General features: G+C 40.4%; 1 protein-coding gene across 3 annotated transcripts in view; it reads right to left on the reverse strand.

Annotated features, from left to right (window-relative positions):
- The window catches only part of TEK (TEK receptor tyrosine kinase), a 104886-nt gene that overhangs the window by 53050 nt on the left and 24548 nt on the right, over window positions 1–27288 (reverse strand). For 2 of the 3 annotated variants that reach the window (XM_061132263.1, XM_061132264.1), the window contains exon 2: window positions 4022–4333. In XM_061132263.1, the coding sequence (XP_060988246.1) occupies window positions 4022–4333 (312 nt within the window). Of the gene's footprint in view, window positions 1–4021; window positions 4334–19220; window positions 19240–27288 lie in introns of those variants that run through there. The other variant, XM_061132265.1, reaches the window with a different exon arrangement.

Here is a 27288-nt window from a genome sequence, read left to right on the forward strand (position 1 = left end):
AGTATTGGAGTTTCAGCTTCAACATCAGTCCTTCCAATGAACACCCAGGACTGATCTGCTTTAGGATGGACTGGTTGGATCTCCTTGCAGTCCAAGGGACTCTCAAGAGTCTTCTTTAACACCACAGTTCAAAAGCATCAATTCTTCAGTGCTCAGCCTTCTTTATAGTCCAACTCTCACATCCAGGAGTCCAGGTTAACTGCCCTAGTACTATCCTCCCGTATGCTCTGCCCTTCCCAATTATAGCCCCACGCAAAGTGTCTCTCTCCTACTGGACTGGGCATTCCAGGAGGGCAGGCTCATGGCGGTTTTGGAGGGCAGCACAGGGTGATGGTTAGGGCCTTGGCTCTGGGATCTGGCCGCAGTACACCTTCCCAGGCCCAACGTGGGGAACCAGGTATGTAAATGCTTCTAAGTTACAATAGTTATAATGTTTATCTATTAATAGGAAATCATAATGGTCCTCATCAGATATGCATTTGCTAATGATTCAATTACACAGCAATGTGTATAAAAAGTTGCTAGGGAGATGTCAGGCACATAATAAGTATTTAAGAAATGTTAACATCAATGTACCTCCCATGTGTGGCAGAAATAGAGGCTTAGGAATACTTGTGGAGAGCATACATGAATGAATCTGATTTCTAATTTTTCTATTTACTTTGTATTTTTAACATGCTCATTTGAGTTATTCAGATACAAATGGCAAATCTGTCAACTTCATAAATCATGTTTGGAAAACTGCATGTTCTTAAAGCTATTTCTCAAATGAAAATAGGAAGAAAAATAACATAGCTGTCCTCTGATAGAATACTCTGAAACAGATATTTGGATGTGAAAATGTTTCAAACTTCATTTATACTTCCCTACCCCCAAACGCAATTTTCAAGGAGGTTTGAACAAACTGCTTTTGACTTTTTCGGATGATACCATTGATAAAACAAACAAAAAAATCCTTCGGCCATTCGGCCATTTGGACTACGCGAGCCAGTTTAAGCTGTGTTTTGCCACATCTCAAATGGATTTTCCACTTCCTCCCCAGATACACAAGTCAGCAGCAAGCAGGAATATAGTGGTGTTTATTCTATCCTGCTGTGTCCCTAGACAGGCGCTCCTGAGTTCCCAAGAAGTTTTAGTAGGGAATTAATAGTGTCATGAAGACATAGTGTTGGAGGTTTTCTTGACTCACCATAAAAGATATCACTTTCTTTGCACCATATTTTAGCCACTGCATGGTCAATCAAAGAAAATCAGTTCAACAGCCTGATATGATGCTATTCAAATACAGGAGAGAACGTACTACCTATTTTTCTATTTTGTCTAAACCTCCACAATTATGTCGACAGCTGATATTAAAATTTTCCATAACTGAATGGGAAAAGTGACAGTTCCACTAAATTACTGCTCATTCCAAGGCACTAAATAATGATAATTATTGAACATCTAGTGTGAGCCTGGTGGCTCAGAGGTTAAAGCGTCTGCCTGCAGTGAGGGAGACCTGGGTTCGATCACTGGGTTGGGAAGATCCCCTGGAGAAGGAAATGGCAACCCACTCCAGTATTCTTGCCTGGAGAACCCCATGGACGGAGGAGCCTGGTGGGCTACAGTCCACGGGGTTGCAAAGAGTCGGACACAACTGAGCAACTTAACTAACTAGTGTGAGCCAGATAATGCTGGTGCTTTTATTTGATCCTCAAACGTATGTGGTAAAGTCTCTATCACCGTTTATTTTTCAAATGAGCAAACTACGATTTCAGTTAAGTAACTTGCGCTGGGTTAGACCAGCGGTTACAGAGCTGGGCTCAAACCCATGTCTGACTGACCTTCACCCCCACGTCTCTGTGCTCTAGGTTGCTTTCTGGGGTTTCCATTAGAGTTGTTGTACTTTACAAAACAAGTGCTCAAGAATGGGGGAGGGTTGTTAACCTTAAGTGAGAGTGGAAAGGGTAGCACAATACAGGCTCTGAAGCCAGACTACTTGGCATCAAATCCCTTTCCCACCATTTACAAATGGCTATTGTTATTATTATGTAAATTGTTCTGCAATATCTCACTTTACACGGGCTTTCAGGAACATAGCTACTGTGTAAATCAAATCTTACACTCATGGGAGCTGGCTTCTTGCATGTACCATCTTATTCTTATTTAAAACCTAAGACACTTTTGAAGATATACCCATTTCACAGATGATTAAAAATGAGACCAACAGAGGTTGAATAAGGTCATACAACTGGTAAATAGTAGAAAAATAATTAAACTCAGGTGAATGTAAGTCTAAAAAACCACCTTCTTTCCACTGTTTGTCACTATCCATGCCTGCCTTAGCCTCATTTAACTAAATGAATTTAAACTATCCTTTACCTGTGCTGACCAGGACTCTCACTTTGGAGGGATCATTATAATTGTTTTTAGACTCCCAATGTTTTGGTTTAATACGCTCTATGGTTTCCTATTTATACATTTCCAAGACAGCCCAGAAAAGGCATTTCTCATTTCATTCCTGTGAGGCCACTGGGGCACAAATCTCAGATCATCTTTGTTCAGAATGTGGACATATCCGCAGAAGGACATAACTCTTAATACAAGTCAAATCCCAGATGCCACATTTGAAAAATAACAGAGTCAACTTCAGCCATGATAGCTTTGGCACACCTCACATCCCTTTGTTCAACCTCTCTTCCCTCACTGGAGAGCTGCATTCCTGGGAATTTCTGTTGTGCATTTTTCCCACTCGCCTGGTGTCACTTAAAGGTGAATATCAGGGTTTTGCTAAGAAAGCCGTTTTCCTCATTTTTGATGAATAATGGTTTTATCACTTTGATCTTAAAATCTTGCTGCTTTAGGGCAGAGCAGTCATTAAACAATGTTCACAATGACATCTCCTCCAACTACCATGAGTTTGGTGGACTGGCCCAAAGATACAACTTGTACCCACTTCTATTTTTCTTTGGGTGACCCACTGCCATCACATCACTGCCTTGTGAGGCATAGCAGGGAGCAATACTCTTCTTTTTTTATATAATTAAATTCATTTACTTTTAATTGAAGGATAATTGCTCTACAGCATTGTGGTTGGTTTCTGCCAAACATCAACATGGATCAGCCATAACAAGGCTCTCGACATCCTCCGTCTCGACTGCTAAAATTAAACCACGATCTGACAAGAATGGCAGCCTATAAAAAGGTCCCAATTCTTCACCCCTCCTTGTATCCAAAATCTTGGCTGTTCAATTGTGTAGTGCCCTCCCATCTGGACTTTAGCTTGGTTCTTTGACTTGTTTTGAGCAATAAAAATGAGGCAGAAGTGAGGGCATACACTGAGGCTAGGTTTCAAGAAACCCTGTGTGTTTCCACTTGCTGTCTTGTGCCCCTGGCATCTCCATGAGAATATACCTAGGAGTTTGCTAACAGGTTAACAGTCAGCTGGAACAGAGCCAAGGAGGCCCAAGCAACGCCAGACTAATAAACTGACAGCCATCCAACACCCATACACTTGAGAAACCCATCCAATCAAGACCAGCAGAGCCACCGCATCAAGCCAGCTGACTTAGACACGCAACCTTGGGCTATTGATTGTAGTATGCCTCTGTGATTTCAGTTGTGTTTTACACATAATTACCGTGTCAAAAGATAACTAATACACCAAGTAACTAATTAAATTGAGTTGGCAGTGGACAGCTGTCTTCATTGCTGTGAATCACATTATATACATGTAACATGTCCAGATCTCCATCAGGACCATGGAGTCCTCAGTAGAACATGTGGTATATATTTTCATTTCATTTCATGCACTAGGCACAATGTCTAGTGAAAGGGGTATATATGAGGGAGCTGGACTGAATGATCTCTCATCACTAATGCTCTGTGCGCTAGAGATAGCAACTCTTGGAAAGAGGCAGACAAGGTCTTCAAACTCCACACTCAGGTAGCTCATGCCCAGCCTGAGTGAGCAGCTGCCAAGACAAGAGACAGGCGTGTGTCTCAGTAGACCTCATCTGCTCACAACTAAGAGGCATGTTACCTTGTTGGCGCATCTTCATGGTCCGTATCCTTATTGCCTGTCCTCGAACTCGCCCTTCACAGAAATAAGCACCATTGATTTTACTGGCCTTTTCTCTCTTCCAAACAACTTTTTTAGCCCATTCTCTGGTCGCATCTTGAGTCACTTCCAGTGGATCCTGGTGCTGGTTCATTAACGCTTCAAAGTCCCTTCCAATGGTGATGGGCTCATGGGGGCGCCATCCAGAGGCAATGCAGGTGAGGGATGTCTCAGCATCAGACACAAGAGGTAGGGAATTGATCAGGATCAGGTCCATGGCACCGTCCACTGTTGCTAAAAGGAAGGAGGGAACATAATGTATAAGGAAGGTTATCAACATGGCCCCACAGAATAAGGTAGTTTCACAAAGCTTTGTCTAAGAATAACTGTGTGAACAAGTCTTTCTAAAATGCTACTCTGATCATGTGCTTATCTTCCATTGGACAAAATCTGAAACTCTTTACCATGGCATCAAGACTGTCACCTAGGCCCTGCTAACCACTTACCCCACTGCACCGTAAAGGACTGTCACTCATTCTCCATTCCCCAAACAAGCTTTGCACAAGGTATCTTTACCACTACAGTGCCTGAGACATAGTTAAGTATTCAGCAAGTGTGGAGACAAATTCATGATAATGGCTTTATTATTTTTATTATGAGCCATCATTAATTATCACTATTTATAATTATTATTATCTTATTTATGATAATTATTAATCAATTAGTGATAATGTGGTTCAATCCCAATAATTGGGGCTTCCCAGGTGGTGCTAGTGGTAAAGAACCTGCTTTCCAATGCAGGAGACATAAGAGACAAGGGTTAAATCCTTGAGTTGGGAAGATCCACTGGAGGAGGGCATGGCAACCCACTCTAGTTTTCTTGCCTGGAGAATCCTGTGGACAGAGGAGCCTGGAGGGCTATGGTCCATGGGGTTGAAAAGAGTCAAACACGACTGAAGAGACTTAGCACACATCCCAATAATAAAGTATTCTAAAGAAATATGTCAACTACATACACCATATGCTAACTTTATAGACTCTCATCATTAGCAAGGTATTGTCTGATTCCATAATAAATTCTACAAGGTGAGGGAGGAATGGAGTGAACTCTGCATTTCCCCCTGAGCCTCATCTTTGACAAATATAGACAATGTATTTAGAAGCAGGGAAAAAAAAAAAAAAAAGCAGAGGTACCACTTTGCCAACAAAGGTCTGTATAGTCAAAGCTATGGTTTTTCCAGTAGTCATGTATGGATGTGAGAGTTGGGCCATAAAGAAGGCTGAGTGCCAAAGAATTGATGCTTTTGAACTGTGGTGTTGGAGAAGACTCTTGAGAGTCCCTTGGACAGCAAGGAGATCCAACCAGTCCATCCTAAAGGAAATCAGTCCTGAACATTCATTGGAAGTTATAGCTGAAACCCCAATACTTTGGCCACCTGATGTAAAGAGCCAACTCATTAGAAAAGACCTGATGCTGGGAAAGATTGAAAGCAGGAGAAGGGGATGGCAGAGGACAAGATAGTTGGATGGCATCACTGACTTGATGGACATGAGTTTGAGCCAGCTCCAAGAGATGGAAGGACAGGGAAACCTGGCATGCTGCAGTCCATGGGGTCACAAAGATTCAGACATGACTGAGTGACAGAACAATGACAAAGACCTGTCTTGCAGGATTCTTGTAGAGATTAAATGAAATAAAACACATAACCTTCCAAGAACCGTGTCTGTAATATATGGGGTGCTCAATGATGATTATTTCATTTCTTTTTATTCTGTTTTCTGAACACCTAGTCCCAAACCTCAAATCTCCCCAAATGTAAAAACAAAATTCTACCTGACTTTCAAAATAGTGATAAAGCACATTCACAAAAAGAAAACCCTCTCATTTCACTTTCTCGCTCTCCCTCTTCCTCTTTCCCTCTCCCTTTCTATTCTCATTTCCAAAGTTTCTAAGATAAGCCAATGGAATCTTGCCTAGTCTCTCCTCTTGGTGAATGCGGAAACAACCGGGATGGAGGATGTTTTCTGGCTCCAGTGATGACTGATTCTCAAGTCTATAAAAAAATGATCAGGAGACTAGACAGGTCAAACACATCAGCTGACAGGGTCTAGTGGAGTCCCAGAGATCTTTGTGTCGGTGGAAAGTTATTCAAGTAGGTTATGTGTTACCTCATTTAATAGTCATCAAATTCTCCAAACAACCCCAGGAGGTATGTGCCTACTATCTCATTTTTAAATATAAAGAAATGAGGGTGCAAAAGATTGAGTAGCTTATTTTAAATCAGAGCTAGCATTCCAATTCTCACTGGTCTTTCAATCCCTTAGCTGTACTGTGGGCTTTCATACCCCAAAGCCTTTGGACGTGGTGACCCCTGTGCCTGGAATGCTCTTTTTCACTCTCCACAAGGCTAACTTTTCTCATCCTTTGGGGTCTTAACTTAAATGCCTATCTCTTGGAGGTCTTCTTTACCTATCTTATTTATAATATCTACCCACTCTCATCCCACTATCCTCAGTGCAGCCTTCTATTTGCTTCCTTCATAAAGATTACCAAAATCTGTGATTATTTTACTTGATCTCTCTTTTCCTAGATGGTAAGACTTAATGAGCATCTGTTGGATAAATGGATGAATGGACAGATGGACAAATTTTATACCAGATCTGACTTATTCAATCTCACCAATTCATTTGGCTCTCACTTTCAGAAAAATGAGTTTAAAAAGGAAAGTTTTCTTTTATTTATAATAGCCAAAATATGGAAATAACCTAAATGTCCATTGACAGATGAATGGATAAAGAAGATGTGATACATATATATATATACACACACACATGCCATGAACTATTAATTAACCATAAAAATGAAATAATGCCATTTATAGCAACAACAGTGGACCTAGAGATTATCATCCTAAGTGAAGTAAGCCAGAAAGACAAATACCACACAATACCACTTATATGTGGAATCTATAATATAACACAAATGAAGCTATCTCTGAAATAGAAACAGACTCACAGATATAGAGAATAGGCTTGTGCTTGCCAAGGGGGAGAGGGGTAGGGGAGGAATGAACTGGGACACTGAGGTTAGCAGATGCAAACTAATATATATAGGATGGATAAACAACAAGGTCCTACAGCATAGCACAGGGAACTATATTCAATACTTCATGATAAACCATAATGGAAAAGAAATGAAAAAGAACATATGGATGTATAACTGAATCATTTTGCTATACAGCAAAAATTAACACAATGCTGTAAATCAACCATGTTTCAATAATTGTTTTAAAAAAATGAAAGTGCTTTTCTGAGTTTAAATTGACTCCTTGCCCATATTTAAAAGACTGTTTTGAAAAAAAGAAAAAAGACTGTTTTGATAATTACTGAGCTCATGTGGGTAGGGAAGCAGATGTTATGTTTTTACAAAATTCCATAGAAAGGTGGTCAATCATTGCTGAGGATTTGGAGTAGGTATTCATCTACAAGACCTACTCATGCCAAGCTCTGTGCCTGCCCTGAAGTCCTCATATAATTTTCAATGGCATTTGCCAATGTTTGATATATGCAGTGATGTTTTAAGGGTGATTCTACTAGGAGATACATTTTAATCTGACTCACTAGGAAGAATTTCAAAGTCAAGTCTTAACCTAAGTAGAAGTTGGTGCTGTAATTTTTTTCTTGTAAGGTTAACTCAACACACTGAGGGCAGAAAACTTGACTAGAATGGACTGTCCAAGCCTGACCCTCAAGAATCTAGCTTGCTTCTAGCCTCGTTGGTTTAAGATTTCAAGAGAGGGAACAGAGGTTAGGATAAGAAAAGTGTCACAAGAGAGGATGAGCTAGGAAACCTAGCAGGGGAATTACAGCCTCCAAAATCACACCAGAGAACAGCTGCCCTTCCACACGCACACACAGCCCTGCCACCCAGCAAGTGCCACCTCTTCTCCCACACTCACTCGTTCCAGATATGTTCCCAGGGGGAACACAGTAATTCTTTCAGCTCCACAGTAATTCTTTCAGCTCCAATGAAATCCTGGCCCATTTCTAGGGCCAGCTGAATGATTTGCCAAAACCAAGGGCTCTGCTCTGAACTCACCAAACTGGGTCAGCACTGGCCATGGTTTATTTAATGACTTTAGGAAATAATAGAAAAGGCAGCTGATTTGAAAAGGCAACCACACTGCATCTGCAAATAGTTTCTAGGTACGGGTTTAGTTTCTTTTTCCTTTTGCTCCTCCTGGCTCTCTCTCATTACTTTCAGGGAAAGAAAGGGAAATTGTATACACTGAGAGTCTGGATTTGACTATAGGTTGCTACCCTTCTTTAGCATGTCAGTTACAGGAAGCACTCTTCCACCTATGAGTTCTCTGTCTTTTGTACTGCCATAAAATAGCAGAAGAATTTTGTATATGAGCTTTAGATATGGGAAGAAGTACCTACCAGATTGCTGGAATGAATTTTAAAAATCATGTTTGTCTTTCTTAAAATAAGAGCCTATATTTTTTCTTGTTTGTATAGATCTAGAGAATTTCGGGCGGAGAAGGGAATGGCAACCCACGCCAGCACTCTTGCCTGGAAAATCCAAAGGACAGAGGAGCCTGGTAGGCAGCAGTCCATGGGGTCACTAGGAGTCAGACATGACTGAGTGACTTCACTTTCACTTTTCACTTTCATGCATTGGAGAAGGAAATGGCAACCCACTCCAGTATTCTTGCCTGGAGAATCCCAGGGACAGGGGAGCCTGGTGGGCTGCTGTCTATGAGGTCGCACAGAGCTGGACACGACTGACGCGACTTAGCAGCAGAGAATTTTGGGAAGGTGATTCATGAAGCTAAGAACAAGGGTGACCCATTGGGGAGAATGAGGTCACTGGGGGACAATGATGCACTGTACACTTAATGTAAACTGACTTTTGAACCATTTAAATATTACTTACTTGCAAAAAAATAAATGTAAAAATGTAAATGTTTTTTCTCTTCCCTAAAAATGGTGCATCTGGAAGGGAATCAAGAACCAGAGAAATATATATGTCTCTCATCATTTATGCGTACACACAGCCAAACCTTTTTGGATTACATCCAAATAATGCATTTTCTTTCTCTCTCGACTGTGGACTGGTGAGAGGAAATGTGATGTCATTCTATAGTGCTGAAAAAAAATTGATTAAAATAAAATTTAAGTAAAGGGAGGAACAGAGTGGCCAAACTTCACTTTTCAAAGAGAAGAGAGATGCAGAGGCCCCACTGTCACAAGGACAGTCGTAGCCTGTGGCCTCTTGAAAGGGTTCTGCCACTGGCCCCGTGAAAGGTGTAACTGCCACTGCATGACTGGTGCCATCAAGAATCTACTACCACTGGCACTTTCCTGAGAACAACTGCCCAGAGACAGAGCCCCCCTGGGCTCACATGGATGTTCGTCCCCACACCAACACCTTTTCTTCTACTAAACTATCCTCTCCAAGTCCGCTTGGAGACTGGCTTTGGCTGGTTCCACCACAATCACAGCCTGAAGTCATCTGATCACATTCATTAATTACTTCAACTCACTCTACTAATATCAAGGCTAAGAGACTTCCCTGGGGGTCCAGTGGCTAAGACTCTGTGCTCCCAATGCAGGGGGCCCAAGTTTGATCCCTGGTCAGGGAACTAGATCCCACAAGCTGCAAAAAAAAAGATTCCTCATTCTCGTTCTGAAACAACAAAAATTGAAGATCCCTCATGCTACAACTGAGATCTGGCACAGCCAAAATAAAAATAAATAAAGACAAAAAAAATCAAGGCTAAGAGTCTGCTATATGTAAGGTGTGTATGGAATTTCATACATCTTACATGTTTTGGGAATTGATACTGTTTTCCCTCAGCAAAGATTTCGCAAATACTTTTCAATATTTGCATAAAAGTGTGTCATGTTTGTAAGGAAATACTTGCTGCTATAACTGGGTGTCTGCTGAGTTAACAAATATTGTTCATCACAGCTGAAGCCCAGCAGTATCCTAGAATGTTGTTCTGCTCATTATATGTTCTGTGTGCTGTACTGAACACCTCTAACCTTCTGCAGTAAAATTTTCTCACTAAATCTCACTGTGGTAAACACAAACTGCTGCTTAAATTTTGTTTCTGGGTATAGATTTCCTTGTATTCAGTACTGCTTTTGCAAAAATAAAATAGAATCACTTAAGGACAAGTAAAAATAAGAGAAATCCCCTAAGAAAGAACTTAGAAAATGGACCAGGTGTGGCTGACAGGGAACAAAAATAAAACGGATCTAGGCAGTCAAAACATAATTGGTTTTCATAAGTCTTTCTTAGGAAACCCACAAAATGAAACCTATAAGGACTTCTGATTCTGCTAAGGTCCTCCCTAGAAAAGCCCCTAATGAGAAGCTTGGATGACAGCCAATCATCTGAAACTTGTGGCTGGACTGCAAGGGCTGATGTCCATCTTGCTTACTAGTCACCCAGCTGTAGCTTCTGCAGTGCTCCTGGTTTGCAGAGGTTGCAAAGAACAAAGCTGCCCGTTTGCTTCAGAATGACCTTGGTTCTTTTCTGAGACTGATTTCTAATTTAGGGTCACATTTTGAGTAAGGACCCACTATCCAAGATGTGGAAAATATCTTTCTTTAAAAACATTCATAAATAGGGTTGTGGACTTAAATCTACACCCATATCAAAGAACTATACTGAACTAGAAATGAGCGACAAAGTCATGCTTTTCAAACTGTATTTCAAGGAGTTGTTATTTCTCATTTTCTAAGGAAGGCATTCCAGAACTTTCTGAGAGGGGTGGAGGGGAAATCAAGAGAGTGCATTCCAGGCACTCCCACACATGTATACGTTCATTGATCAGCTCAACTTCTGTCTGTTTTACATTTGAGCTCCATATAAGTTTTCATTTGGGAAAAAAAGAACTTTCTTAAATAAAACGTATAAAACCTCAAAGGTCATCACATTACAGATGAAGAGAATGAGCATGAATATCAATGAAAATACATTTCCCTGCCTCACAAGGTGCAGACTCCAATTAGTCTGCTGTGCCCACATACAAGTTCATCACAGCAGAGTCAACTTTTGATTAATGCAGTTCCCGTGTATTTGAAGCACTTGCCAGCTAAGAGCAAAAGAACATTATTATTGCATAGTGAGGCTATTCCCTTGTGCTTCTTTTTACCTCAGAATGGTGGTGTTGGATGGAGTCTCACTAACATGTGTTTGGAATAGGATACCATGTCTTCAGAACAACTGTCTATATGATTTCTTGGAAGTGTGGTATTCACTATGCTTCAATTTTTTCCAGAGTCTCCTTGGTTGCCTCACCTTTGTAACTCCTTCCAAGCAGCAGATATATTAAAAGTCTAAATATTTAAAATGGCAAGGAGCACTAACTTAGCCAAAGTATTTTTGAAATCAGGTAATTGGCAATGAATGAAAAGGTCTTGGCCCAAAGTTCAAGGCCCTGGCAATGAACCAAAGAAGCAAAGAGAACCTCAAAACTATCCAGGATTAGTTGGTGGAATTGTTTGGATTTTAGTTTAGGTATTTTTTAGGGTGTCCAGAAAAGGATACTTTTCTTCAGCTATAAAAAAATACTCTAAGTTATTTATATATCTATTCATCCAATTACTAATTTATTGAGTACTTCCCATGTGCTAAGGTAATGCACTTGACCCTAGAGACACAGTAATTACTAAAACAGATCTGATCTTAACTCATATGTAAATAGACAAATGTGGAAGACAGACATGGCAAACCAATCACATAAATAAATGTAACACTGGAACCATGACAGGTACCATGAGAGAGAATTATATTATTATACTATGGGACAGCATAATAGTGAACTTAGTCAAACTTGGCTGGTGTGGAGGAATAGTTTATAAATCAGCTAAGGCTCTCTGAAGAAGTGACATCTGGCCTGATGGAGAGTTGGAATTACCAGGACAAAGCAAAAAAGAATACAAGAAACCAGTCAGAAAGTTTTCCCCCAAAGGGAGACTTCTGAGCAGGATTCTGAAGAATGGATACATGTTTAATAGGACTCACCACTAGAATATTCTTTCTTAAATCTATCCTAAGTGAAAATGAAAGTGTTAGTGGCTCAGTCATGTCCAACTCTTTGCGACCCCGTGGATTGTAGCCTGCCAAACTTCTCTGTCCATGGGATTCTTCAGGCAAGAATACTGTAGTGGGTTGCCATTCCCTTCTCCAGGGTATCTTCCTGACCCAAGCATCAAACCCAAGTCTCCGGCATTGCAGGCAAATTCTGCACCATCTGAGCCACCAGGGAAGCCCTAAAGAAGACATTAATTTCTTTATCCTGAATTCCAAGAACTTCTGGCACCATTTCTATGTGGCAACTCAATGTTAAAGTATTTTTAACATCTTCTCTGACTTTTTGTGTCTCCTGAAGAAATCCAGTTCCCAGGCATGTTTCCAATACATTAATCTTTTTTCTTTGTTTCCAGTATCCTTTCATGTATGTAGTAAGTCTGAGCAATAACTTCATCCTCATGCTTCCTTCCAAGAAGATACTGGGCAATTAATGAGAAGATACCAAAATGCACAAGGCTGGACATAACCAAAGGAAGTTGCTAGCTTTTTAATTGCACAGTTGGGAGTAGACAAGGACATCCTTGATGTGACTAGGCTGTGTCTAACAACAAACTGTTCTCACTCAGGAGTTTTGCCAAAGGGTATGCCGGTTTCCCACCCCGGCCTCCCAGAGACAGAGAGGGTCCTCGTCTGCCTGCTGGAGGAAATGGCATCTCTCCCCACCTGTGAACACCAGGAATTTTCAATTCAGGATAAATATCATAAGTTCTGGTTAGAACATTAGAATTTGCACCAGTCAATTTGCAAGCAAGTGTTTATTTTATACAGGGAATAGAGCGGCCGCACAGTGAAACTTCACAAAACACTCACTTACATGCAAATTCCATTTGAAAGGTGGGGCTGGAGGAGGCATGGCACCATCAAACCTAGGATTGTTTAAACTGGAAAAGACTTTAGAGATTGCCTGGTGCAGGCCTCGCGTGTTATAAAGGGTAAACTGAGACCCTTGGAAAAGAGACAGATTGGTAGTCATTCAAAGGCTAATGGCAAAGCCAGCCCTCAAGTGTGAATTTCTCTTCAGGGCCCCTTCTGTCACCCTACGGTAGTGGGGTAAAAGGACAAATCCTTAATGTGAGGGAATTTGGAATATTTACGAATTTGACAGGATGGTACGTGAAGAATTGTGAAACTTAGTAGAAACTAGGCCAGGGGAGGAAAGACACCAAGAAGAGAAAATGCTGGGTAGGGTACAGGACAGACAGAGTGGGAATTACCAGAAGTAAGGTTTGCCCACCACACAACTTCCCCCAAAACTTACAGTGCTGCTTTATACTCTTTTCTATTATTTCACCCTGAGGGAGGGATGCTCTGTAATTGAATCATATTTATCCACTGCCAGAAAATTTATCTGGAGTGAGAGGAATCCATCTTTGGAGCCAGGACACCTTCTCTTTCTGGGCTCTTCCTCTGCTTCAATCACCTGCCGAGTTCCCTTCTTCCCTTCTGCTGCCAAAAGATGTGCATAAATGTGCAAACCCACTTCCACAACCAACTATTTCTATTGTCCAAGACAGAATTCAACAAACTCTTTAACTCCTAAGTGTCCTGTTCTCCATGTTCCAATAAAGAAGGCAATTTGGGTTGATTTGCTTGCACAATAAAGAGAATAATCAAGAACAGCTTAAAGTGATGACCCACTGAGAACTATCAGAAGAGCAAAGCAAAGAAATGAGTCTATAATGGAAGAAGTTCAGAATCATGACCATTTCTAAGAAGAGACTGGCAAAGAAAGAGGGCTAGCATTCTCAGCAGGCTTCATAACATGTTGGGAAGAAATCAAACTTTGTTTATTACAGACCATGTAACAGAATCTGTGCCAGGTGCCTTACAAACTTTGTGCACTTGAATTCATGAAGGAAGGCATTTACATTCCATTCTGTAGGTTAAAAAAAAAAACAAAAAAAAACTGAGATGTTCTGTAACATGCCCAGCGACAGTGAAGTAGGAAGATAGAATTTGAACCCATATCTAAGTTGCATTACCAGTCATGATGCTTCACTCTAAGCACCATGAAAAAATCTATTTTGTCTATTGTCCACCATTGTATCTCTAACAATTAGCACAGTACCCTGATATAAACAAGCTATTCAATAAGCACTGATGAAGGACTAAATGGATAAATAAATGAATAAGTTGGACTGGCTTTTGGTGAGTAAATTTATTTAATAAGCATTTACTTAATAAGTATTATGGGCTGGGCTTTCAGTGAGTGAAGAAAAGAACAAAATATGGTTTCTGCCTTTAAGAAGCTTACAGTCTGGTCATCCAAAGTCACTACTATATGCAAATCCATATAGGAAAACACTAAGAGATTTCAATAAAGAAAATGTTGAAAACTTTTATAAAATGATCAGCCAACTACAGTAGACTGAAAAATAATGGTCATAATAATTTCTATTTCTTCCCATTGAGAAATGAAGTCTAACTTCTCTCCCCTTTGACTCTAGGCTTGGCCATGAGACTAGGCTTGGTCAATGAAACATTAGCAAATGTGACAGACACAAACAGAGGCTTTCAATCTGCTTTTCCCCTAGGCTTGCTGCTTTCTGCCTCTCTATGGGATCCTGAGACCACCATGAGGTAAAGTTCAGACTAATCTACTGGAGGGTGAAAGACCAAGTGGAAAAGTCAATAAATTAGTAGCAATTCAGAGAGGAAAATACACAAATAGCCACATGGTCACAATATTTTACATTTCCTTGGAAATGCACTTATGGGAGGGACGTGCTTACAACATCTATAAAGTTACAGGAAAGCTAACCCTAATTCATCACTTCTTATATGTCACTTATTCCATGTGTGTAACGTGTAATACTGGAAAAGGAAATGGCAACTCCAGTGTTCTTGCCTGGCAAGACAGAGGATCCTGGTGGGCTAAAGTCCATGGGATCACAAAGAGTAGCATATGACTCAGTGACCAAAGAACACCAATAATATGTAATAACTTAATCCTCATAGAATCTTATGGAATATGTACTATGATTATCTTTATTTTACAGAAAAGGAGACTAAGACAAAAAGAAGTTAAATACTTGGTCATTGTCACACAGGTAATCAATGGTAGAACAGAGATTCAAATTTAGGCAGACTGATTTTAAAACTCACTCTTTTAACAGTTAAATTATACTCATATTACATCAGTTCATATCAAAAATCCACCTCTTAACAATTCAGTGAAGAAGGTTTAGTTTTTTCAGTGACAGTGTTGGAACAATTGGACATCCATATGCAACAAAGCCCTAAACTAAAACCTCCTACCTTATACAAAAATTAAATGAAAGTGGAAAGATATAAAACTTTTGGAATATTAAAGAAAAATCTTCATGATGTTGGGGCTAGGAGGCGAGCTGTTAGCTAGGACACCAAAAGTGTGATCTATGAAGAAAAAAATGGATAAATTGGACTTAATCAACATTTCAAACTTTGATTTGTGAAAGACACTGTTAATATCAAAATACAAACTACAGACTGGGAGAAAATATCTGCAAATCACATATATGACAAACAACTTACATCCAAAATATATTTTAAAACTCTCAAAACCTAACAGCAAAACAATTGCTCTCAAAACAATTCAATATTTTTAACGAGCAAAAGATCTGAGACACTTCACCATAGAAGATATGTGGATGGCAAATAAGTACTGAGAAAGATGGTCAATATCATTATCTACTAGGGGAATGCTAAACAAAACAATGTGAGATACCACTACATACCTATTAGAAAAGCTAAAAAAAATAAGCCCCCAAATGAACAAACAAATTCTGATAATATCAAGTGCTAGCTAGAATGTGTAGCAACTGTAACAATCACTGCTTGTGGTATGTAAAATGGATGGTTCGGTCACTGTGGAAAATGGCTTAATCATTTTTTATAAAGTTCGGTATACATTTACTACATCAGCCAGCAATTCCACTACTACATATTTACCCTACAGAAAACTGATGATCATGCAGTGAATGTTTATGAAGTAAAGTGAAGTGAAAGTCGCTCAGCTGAGTCTAACACTTTGCAACCCCAACGACTGTAGTCCATGGAATTGTCCAGGCCAGAACACTGGAGTGGGTAGCCTTTCCTTTCTCCAGGGGCTCTTCCCAACCCAGGGATCAAACCCAGGTGTCCCACATTGCGGGCAGATTCTTTAGCAGCTTAGCCACAAGGGAAGCCCAAGAATACTGGAGTGGGTAGCCTATCCCTTCTCCTGTGGATCTTCCCAACCCAGGAATTGAACCAGGGTCTCCTGCATTGCAAGCAGATTTTTTACCAGCTGAGCCACAAGGGAAGTCATAGCAGCTCCATTTATTCATAATCACCCCAAACTGAGAAACCCAAATGTCTTCCAATAGACAAAAGCATGAACAGCTGTGGTACATCCAAACAATGAAAATAATACTCAGTAATAAAAAGGGATAAACAGTTAATACTTGCAAAAACGTGGCATTATGCTGAGCAAAAGAGACCAATATAAAAAGGTTACACGCTGTATAGATGCATTTACATAACCTTCTGGAACAAGTGAGCCTATAAAGATAGAGCAGATGATAAGGAAACAATACCATTCACCATTGCAACAAAAAGAATAAAATACTTAGGAGTATATCTACCTAAAGAAACAAAAGACCTATACATAGAAAACCATAAAACACCGATGAAAGAAATCAAAGAGGGCACAAACAGATGGAGAAATATACCGTGTTCATGGATTGGAAGAATCAATATTGTCAAAATGACTATACAACCCAAAGCAATCTATAGATTCAATGCAATCCCTATCAAGCTGCCAACGGTATTTTTCACAGAACTAGAACAAATAATTTCACAATTTGTATGGAAATACAAAAACCCTCAAATAGCCAAAGCGATCTTGAGAAAGAAGAATGGAACTGGAGGAATCAACCTGCCTGACTTCAGACTCTACTACAAAGCCACAGTCATCAAGACAGTATGGTACTGGCACAAAGACAAAAATATAGATCAATGGAACAGAATAGAAAGCCCAGAGATAAATCCACGAACCTATGTACACCTTATCTTCGACAAAAGAGGCAAGGATATACAATGGAAAAAAGACAACCTCTTTAACAAGTGGTGCTGGGAAAACTGGTCAACCACTTGTAAAAGAATGAAACTAGAACACTTTCTAACACCATACACAAAAATAAACTCAAAATGGATTAAAGATCTAAATGTAAGACCAGAAACTATAAAACTCCTAGAGGAGAACATAGGCAAAACACTCTCCGATATGAATCACAGCAGGATCCTCTATGACCCACCTCCCAGAATATTGGAAATAAAAGCAAAAATAAATAAATGGGACCTAATTAAACTTAAAAGCTTTTGCACAACAAAGGAAACTATAAGCAAGGTGAAAAGACAGCCTTCAGGATGGAAGAAAATAATAGCAAATGAAGAAACAGACAAAGGATTAATCTCAAAAATATGCAAGTAACTCCTACAGCCCAATTCCAGAAAAATAAATGACCCAATCAAAAAATGGGCCAAAGAATTAAACAGACATTTCTCCAAAGAAGACATACAGATGGCTAACAAACACATGAAAAGATGCTCAACATCACTCATTATCAGAGAAATGCAAATCAAAACCACAATGAGGTACCATTACACGTCAGTCAGGATGGCTGCTATCCAAAAGTCTACAAGCAATAAATGCTGGAGAGGGTGTGGAGAAAAGGGAACCCTCTTCCACTGTTGGTAGGAATGCAAACTAGTATAGCCACTATGGAGAACAGTGTGGAGATTCCTTAAAAAACTGGAAATAGAACTGCCATATGACCCAGCAATCCCACTTGAAAGAGACTCATGCACCCCAATGTTCATTGCAGCACTGTTTACAATAGCCAGGACATGGAAGCAACTTAGATGCCCATCAGCAGACAAATGGATAAGGAAGCTATGGTACATATACACAATGGAATATTACTCAGCCATTAAAAAGAATTCATTTGAATCAGTTCTAATGAGATGGATGAAACTGGAGCCCATTATACAGAGTGAAGTAAGCCAGAAAGATAAAGACCAATACAGTATACTAACACATATATATGGAATTTAGAAAGATGGTAATGATAACCCTATATGCAAAACAGAAAAAGAGACACAGATGTACAGAACAGACTTTGGGACTCTGTGGGAGACGGTGAGGGTAGGATGTTCTGAGAGAATAGCATTGAAACAAGTATACTATCAAGGGTGAAACAGATCACCAGCCCAGGTTGGATGCATGAGACAAGTGCTCAGGGCTGGTGCACTTGGAAGACCCAGAGGGATGGGGTGTGGAGGGAGGTGGGAGGGGGGATTGGGATGGGGAACACATGTAAATCCATGGCTGATTCATGTCAATGTATGGCAAAAACCACTACAATATTGTAAAGTAATTAGCTTCCAACTAATAAAAATAAATGAAAAAATAAAAAAAGAGCAGATGAGTGGTTGCCAGGGATCAGGAGTGGGACAGCTATGACCACAAAGAGGTGGCACAGAAACTCTTTCAGGGGGTGATGGAATTGCTCTTTCTGTATTCTAATGTGCCAGCAGTTGAAGGAACCTATATATGCATTAAAACTCATAAAGCTGTAACTTTCCTGGTAGTCCAGTGGCTAAGATGTTGAGCTCCCAGTGCAGGGGGCCCTGGTTCAATTACTGGTCAGAGAGCTGGATTTCACATGCCACAACTAAGAGTTTGCATGTGCTTAGTCGCTCAGTCGTGTCTGACTGTTTGTAACCCCACGGACTGTATGTAGCCCACCAGGCTCCTCTGTCCATGGGGCTTCTCCAGGCAAGAATACTGGAGTAGGTTGCCATGCCCTCCTCCAGGGGATCTTCCCAACCCAGGGATCAAACCCAGGTTTCCCGCATTGCAGGCAGATTCTTTACCTCCTGAGCCACCAGGGAAGAGTTTGCCTACCACAACTAAAAAGACCGTGAGTGCCACAACTAAGATCTGGAGCAGCCAAATAAATAAATATTTCCAAAAAACTCATAAAGCTGCACACACACCAAAATAAACTGTATATTAATTTAAAAATTATGATAAACCTTCTTAATTACCAGAAGAAATATGTAGAATAGGAGAAAGATATTTCCTGCAGCCCCAACTGGAAACACAAAGATTATGCACAGGAACACGGCTAAATAAAGGATGGTTCCTTCATTTGACTGAAGAGTATAAGTTTGCATGGAATTATATCCTTGGTCTATTAAGTGAAGAAAACAAGATGGTGAACATTTTTGCACAAATATTGAGAAAATTCTAGAAGTCATACACTAATCTGATAACAGTGGTACTTCTAATGAAATTGCCAGGCTTAGGGATCAGGGGTGGGGTGAGGAGGAAAGCAGATGTCCACTTATTGTTTAACATATTTAGCATTGCATTTCTTTTGTCATTTTAAAGTAAATATTTTTATTCAGAACAAAAACACGTAACTAACCAATCCAATGGCACTGTTCTATTTAATTACTGACACCCTGTCTCCTTCCTTAGAAGGTGAGATCACAGAAGAAAAGACCTCTGTTTGTTTCTCTCCAGTTCCCAGCACCAAGCACTGTGTTAGACAGAATGTGTGTCTTTTTAATATATTTAAGTTGAATTTGAAGAATTCAATAGTAATTAATAGTACATCTTTTTTTTTCTTTTTATAATTTTAAGCCCAAGAATGCTCCTTTTATCAAGTTCTGCTATAAATTTTCTTGAAAAGATCTTTGTTTACTGAGTTTTTAAAAATTAGTTTTTATTGGAGTATAGTTTATTTAGTGTTGTCTTGGCTTCAAACGTACAGAAAAGTGAATCATACATACATCATATACATATATCTATATGTGACTATATATACATATATATGTATAAACACATATGTTTATACATATGTAATGATATATACACAAGAGAATACACAGAACTGTACAAAAAAGATCTTCACGACCCAGATAATCACGATGGTGTGATCACTCACCTAGAGCCAGACATCCTGGAATGTGAAGTCAAATGGGCCTTAGAAAGCATCACTACAAACAAAGCTAGTGGAGGTGATGGAATTCCAGTTGAGCTATTTCAAATCCTGAAAGATGATGCTGTGAAAGTGCTTCACTCAATATGCCAGCAAATTTGGAAAACTCAGCAGTGGCCACAGCACTGGAAAAGGTCAGTTTTCATGCCAATCGCAAAGAAAGGCAATGCCAAAGAATGCTCAAAGTACCGCACAATTGCACTCATCTCACACGCTAGTAAAGTAATTCTCAAAATTCTCCAAGCCAGGCTTCAGCAATACGTGAACTGTGAACTTCCAGATGTTCAAGCTGGTTTTAGGAAAGTCAGAGGAACCAGAGATCAAATTGCCAACATCCACTGGATCATTGAAAAAGCAAGAGAGTTCCAGAAAAACATCTATTTCTGCTTTATTGACTATGCCAAAGCCTTTGACTGTGTGGATCACAATAAACTGTGGAAAATTCTGAAAGAGATGGGAACACCAGACCACTTGACCTGCCTCTTAAGAAGCCTGTATGCAGGTCAGGAAGCAACAGTTAGAACTGGACATGGAACAACAGACTGGTTCCATATAGGAAAAGGAGTACATCAAGGCTGTATATTGTCACCCTGCTTATTTAACTTATGTGCAGAGTACATGATGTGAAATGCTGGGCTGGATGAAGCACAAGCTGGAATCAAGATTGCTGGGAGAAATATCAATAACCTCAGATATGCAGATGACACCACCTTTATGGCAGAAAGTGAAGAAGAACTAAAAGCCTCTCAATGAAAGTGAAAGAGGAGAGTGAAAAAGTTGGCCTAAAGCTCAACATTCAGAAAACTAAGATCACGGCATCTGGTCCCATCACTTCATGGCAAATAGATGGGGAAACAGTGGAAACAGTGTCAGACTTTATTTTTGGGGGCTCCAAAATCACTGCAGATGGTGACTGCAGCCATGAAATTAAAAGACGCTTACTCTTTGGAAGGAAGTTATGACCAACCTAGATAACATATTAAAAAGCAGAGACATTACTTTGCCAACAAAGGTCTGTCTGGTCAAGGCTATGGTTTTTCCAGTGGTCATGTATGGATGTGAGAGTTGGACTGTGAAGAAAGCTGAGTGCCGAAAAATTGATATTTTTGAACTGTGGTGTTGGAGAAGACTCTTGAGAGTCCCTTGGACTGCAAGGAGATCCAATCAGTCCATCCTAAAGGAGATCACTCCTGGGTGTTCACTGGAAGAACTGATGCTGAAGCTGAAACTCCAATACTTTGGCCACCTCATGTGAAGAGTTGACTCATTGGAAAAGATCCTGATGCTGGGAGGGATTGGGAGCAGGAGGAGAAGGGGATGGCAGAGGATGAGATGGCTGGATGGCATCACCGACTCAATGAACATGAGTTTGAATAAACTCCGGGAGTTGGTGATGGACAGGGAGGCCTGGTGTGCTGCGATTCATGGGGTCACAAAGAGTCGGACACGACTGAGTGACTGAACTGAATGATATATACACTTATGGTGGTGGTTTAGTCACCAAGTCGTGTCCAACTCTTGTGACCCCATGGCTGTAGCCTCCAGACAAGAATACTTCAGTGGGTTGCCATATCCTTCTCCAGGGGATCATTCTGACCCAGGAATCAAACCTGGGTCTCCTGCATTGCAGGCAAATTCTTTCCCGACTGAGTTAATTGGACTCCTCTATATACATATGAGTTATACATATATGTATATCAACTTTGGATTTTTTCCCATGTAAGTCATTAAATTTTGAGTCAAGTTCTCTGTGTTACACAGTAGGTTCTTATTAGCTATTTTATATATATTCGAAGTGGTACATCTTAAACCCAGGTGACAGTTTTGTGAATTGCTAATTGCAGGGCACCATCAACAAGATAGTGGAGTTAAGACTTTAGGTCTTGAAATTCTGTCTCATTTCCGTCATCTGTAAAATGGGAAAAGAACATCTAAATCATTGACTTTTGTGTGTAAAGGATTATTAGTATTAGTGTGGCACAAAACCAGTGTGTTCAAGTGAATCTGTATGAAACTATAGTAGTCTGTGTTAGCCCCAGAGGAAGGGATATTTTTTTAACCTTTAAGTCATCTTGGAGCTAAATCACCCACAGGAGGAAGAACTGCTAATGGCTTTGTGTCCTGCTGTGTGACCACCCTCCCGCACACTTCAAACCCACATGAGCAGGAAACAGGCCGATCATGAGCTAAGGAAGATTCCCTGTGTTTCCTTCCAAAATCCTTTGATTCTTGTCCCCTTTCTTACAGGACTGACCTTAAGAGGAAACCAAATCTCTGCCCATGCAAATGACTCTGGAAAAGCAGTTCCACAACCAGCTTGCTGGTGTGGAGGGAGCCCTGGAGAGATCAGGGGTGCTACTCAGGGTGCTACTCAGGGGTGTGACCACCCTCCCGCACACTTCAAACCCACATGAGCAGGAAACAGGCCGATCATGAGCTAAGGAAGATTCCCTGTGTTTCCATGGGCCTCTGCCGGCTGACCCTCGGGAAGACCACTGACCTGCCCAAAAGCCTCCCTGTTGTATCCCTGAACCAGAGAACCCTCCCTGACATTTTTCCCCTCATCTTTAAAAGTGAGTATGTGTAAGTGAAAGTGAATGTACAGTCCATTAAAAGTACAGTTCCTACACTTTGTTTCATTTTAGAGCAGGACAGTAGCTCTGCATTCTGAAGTATCGGCCCCGGTGGACTCACTGATGGGGTCACAACCTTAACTCAGTAGTGAAAGAGGGCTCAGGGACTTTATTACCATTCTCAAATTTACTGTCCTTTGAGCATTACCTGAGTTATTCCTGTGATTGGAAGTCTCCTATTTGGGAATCAGCTTGTGTGGTCATATTCCCTCTTCTCCATCAAAAAAAAAAAAAAAAAAAAAATTAAAAAATCCTGCATACTTCCAAACTATAGATGCATTTGTCAGGTGGAATTCCAAATATAAAATTTATGTCAGTTTTTCCCCTCTTAAACTGGAAGCCTGAACACCTCAAGAGGTACTAATCTATATGTCTTCGTTAAGAGTGGCTTTTTGAGTATCACAGTCAGTGTCATCTCCTTGGGCCTCTGCCAGGCCCCACATTTATGCCAGCGACAGTGACATCTTTCTAAACCTGTCGGGAGCTCTTCTCAAGGAATCACCCTTAGAATCTTTGCATGAGCCTTTCTTTGATGATTCTTTTCTTTCCACATCACCTGGCGAACACTTGCTTAGGCTCCAAGGCTTGACCCAGGCTCACCCTGGGGAACCTTCCAGATGGCCCAGGGCAGGGACTGTGTCCCAGAGACTGCATAGGTGAGGTTCCGAGTAGGCGTGGTGGTGTGAAGGGCCCTGATCCTACATACCACAGCTGCTTGGGAGTTTATCACTCAGGAAAACAGCTCCTCCTTTTTCTTCCCAAGCAGACAATCTAAGATCTACTTAGACTCTTCTGGCAGCAAGGAGACAGAGCCCATTACTTGAGGGAAAGCAGTTAAAAAACATGAAAGCCAAGAGGCAAATTCATTACGTGTTTGAGTTGGATACCCTGGGCATGGGTTGGGTCCATTTTCACGTAAAATTTAACACAAAATGTAAAGTATCACAGGGTCTCACTTTCCAAGTCCAGGCCAGGCTTTGGTTTTTGTGCCCTTCGCCAGCAGCCCTCCAACCCCCTCTGCTCAGCTCTGGGGTTGTGGGGGCTACCTGTGTCCCATTGGCATCAGCCACTAGGGGCTCCAGAAAAAGACAGGGGGGTAGAGGGGAGGATGGTCAGTGTGTTTGCTCTCCCAGCTCCCTCCCCACTGAGCCATCCACAGACTACAGCTTGGTGGGGAGTCTTCTTTCACCACTGCTCTATGTACGTCCAAGAACCAGCCTTTCCCCTGTACCTTCAGGTCTACACTTGTTTCCAGCATCACTCACGTTTCAGTCATTCCCTTTATGTAAATGAAATTTTGTGCAGATGTCTGAGAACTAAATCGGGTGAACAACGCTTCGTGTGTCTTGGCAGGAGACAGGTTTCCAAATCATTGCTATCAAGTATTTGCTGGCTGTTTCTCAATCGCAGTTTGTCAATTATGTTCAGACAATTCCTAAAATGATTAGTTTTAACATAAGAACTATAGTTTATTAACTACTTCTCACCTTTCAGATACTTTAAATCCATGGTGTTACTTCATTTTCACAATGACTATGAATTAGTCATTTATATCTCATGTCACAGATGAGGAAACTGACTTAGACAAAACAACAGTGATGACTAAAGGAGATCTTAAATGTAAAACATCCGGGACAGTGTTAGAACTCATGACTTCCTTTTCCCTGACAGACAGGTTAGCACAGTAGGTCCCTCATGTGCACTTTTTGACTGCATATCCATTTGCCTTAGTACCTTAGTAGAGAAATGTAAGTCCACACATCTTAAATAGCAGTGTTCTGTTAGATCTAATTTCCCATTCATCCTCCTTGCCAAAACTCAGCAAGTGGCCATGGCCTCAGCCCAGAGATTATAGCCTGACCCATGCTACGGAAGACTGCATTTCCGTTTTCACAGGGATCTCACCAACTCCTAGGGCGTCAGTTATCATCTGTTCCAAACCTAGATCTCTAGTTCCAACCTCTTTCCCGCTATTAAATGCATTATAATAAGGCCTCCTGCTCACCTATGTAGGCGTCTCAACTGTGATACATCTAGAATCTTCTCTCTTCACCTTCTCTCTCTCTCCTTATCTCTTAAACCTCTACCTTTCTTATCACAGATGAAAACTCTGAGTTATTGTCAACATCTGTCTCCCCCTCACTGTTTGTATCCAATCACCACATTCTGCCCATCCTAGTTCTGTCTTATCTCTCACATTCAACTCCTTTTTACACCTTCACCTTCAAAGTCACTCACTTGAACTCCTGCACAATCTTGGTGCCGTTGTCTCTTTCGCCCCAAATGCTCCACAGGCTTTCCTTTCCTGGCCGTTGATGACATCATTTTTTCCCACGGAGAATACCCTTCCCTACATACATTTATCTGTTCAGGTCTCTTCCAAGATTCAGCTCAAATGTCAGTGGTACTAGGAATTTATCTTCTATTATGCTGCACAATTCTAAAAGTAAAGCTCAAATTTATAGACTGTGGCAGCTGAAGATTCAAACCCACTATGCTTGTTTCCTGAATTGAAGAAAACAAAGGAATTTAAGATACAGCAAACATGAGGAGATATTTAATTAACATCCTGAAATGGAAATGTATATCTTAATAATGAAGTCAGATATGAGCTTTAAAATGACATCTTACTAGCACCTTTGATGTAGCCTCTCTCAGCTTCCCCCTAAAGCCATGGGGAAAAAAGTGAAGACCTGCAAATACAGAGCTAACCAAGATAGTCAGTCTACCTATTGGCAGCATCCAGTAATCACAAAGGTCAATGAATTGGACTGAAAACATGGATTTTCAATACTAAAATATTTTTAATGTCAAAAATTCCTCTTAAAATTAAAAATATATGCTGTAAAAAGTAACTTGGATCTTCAATTCCATATTAAAGCAGCTAAGACTTAGAAGGGAACAGGAAGGAGGGGGGAAAGTTAATATGTGCTATGTTCTTTGCTGATACACTGAAATTCAAAATATGGTTTCACTATTTATTATTATAAACAGAGAGGCATAGGTTAAAGAGCGTTTTTGAAAAGCATAAGGGTAACCACTAACAAAATAAGAAACAGTATGTATACAACAAAAATGACTAGAGAAAAAGGTAAATGTAAACAAAATGTAGACCAAGTAAGCAAAATACAGGAAAAAATAAAAGACTAAAAGGAAACAGAAGGAAAAATTTTTTACATTAGAAAAAAATTCAAAGTATAAAATAGTATGTCAGAAGTTAAGATTAAATATATTATTTGTGATTGAAAGATAAATGCCTAAAATTACCTGGAGAGGGGCTTCTCTGATGGTCCAGTGGTTAAGAATTGGCCTTGCAATGCAGGAGATACAGGTTCAATGCCTGGTCCAGGAAGATCCCACATGCCTCAGGGCAACTAAGCCCAAGTGCCACAGCTACTAAGCCCGTGCTAGAGTCCTCAAGCTGCAAGTACTGAGCCCATGCATGGCAACAACAAAGCCCGTGTGCCAGAGCCTGTGCTGTGGAACAAGAGAACCTATTGCAACCAGAAGCCCGTGCACCACAACTAGAGAGGAGCCCTGCTCACTGCATCTAGAGAACAGTAGACCCAGCACAGCCAAAAATAAAATTAAAAAAATTTTTTTAATAAAAAATAATGGTTCACATTAAAAAAAAACCTTTTAAAAAAATTTAAAAGTCACCTACAGAATGACAGATAATCACAGAAAAAAATGAAACCTTCAAAGATGAAGCTTAAAATCTTGAATACAAAGATAGAGGCAATAACTTATCAAGAAATGAAAAAAAAGAATGATGAAAGAGAAGAAAACAAAGATTACAAATACTAGTTTTGGATAAGTGGAATTCAAAACAGAAGGCATGGGATGGGACAAACTCTATCATGTATCTTTATAGAAAGTAAATTCCATAATGAAAGAATAGTGGTTATGTATCATAGGGCTCTAAATCATATAGAATCAAATAAAGAAAATACAACTGGTAAAAGCAAGAAGAACGTGAAGAAATCACAATAGTTCTGGGGAGATAGCATCCTACCTCTCTCAGATTTTGACTGATGAAGTTGACTAAAAATCAAAATACAATTTAGTAATAATCAGACATATATGTAATTACATATGTGTCCTTCAGGTGAGGTGCTGTGCATAGTTGCTTAGCCGTGTCTGAATCTGCAACTCCCTAGAATGTAGCCCACCAGGCACCTCTGTCCTTGGGACTCTCCGGGCAAGAACACTAGAGAGGATTTCTGTGCCCTCCACCAGGGGATCTTCCCGACCCAGGAATCGAACCCATGTCTCCAACACCTCCTACATTGCAGGCAGGTTCTTTACCCACTGGGCCACCTGGGAAGCCCGAAATCACCTGTACTGTTTTATATTTTTGTAGATCTTTTAGACCAAGCAGTTTGAGTTGAACCTGCTTAACTTAATCTTGGCATGGCTCAGAGGTGATATTCAAAATATTTGCAACCTGGGCCAGTGGACACTGATTCAAGCACC

The sequence above is a fragment of the Dama dama genome, chromosome 29 (assembly GCF_033118175.1).
Source record: "Dama dama isolate Ldn47 chromosome 29, ASM3311817v1, whole genome shotgun sequence".
Classification (NCBI taxonomy): Eukaryota; Metazoa; Chordata; class Mammalia; order Artiodactyla; family Cervidae; genus Dama; species Dama dama.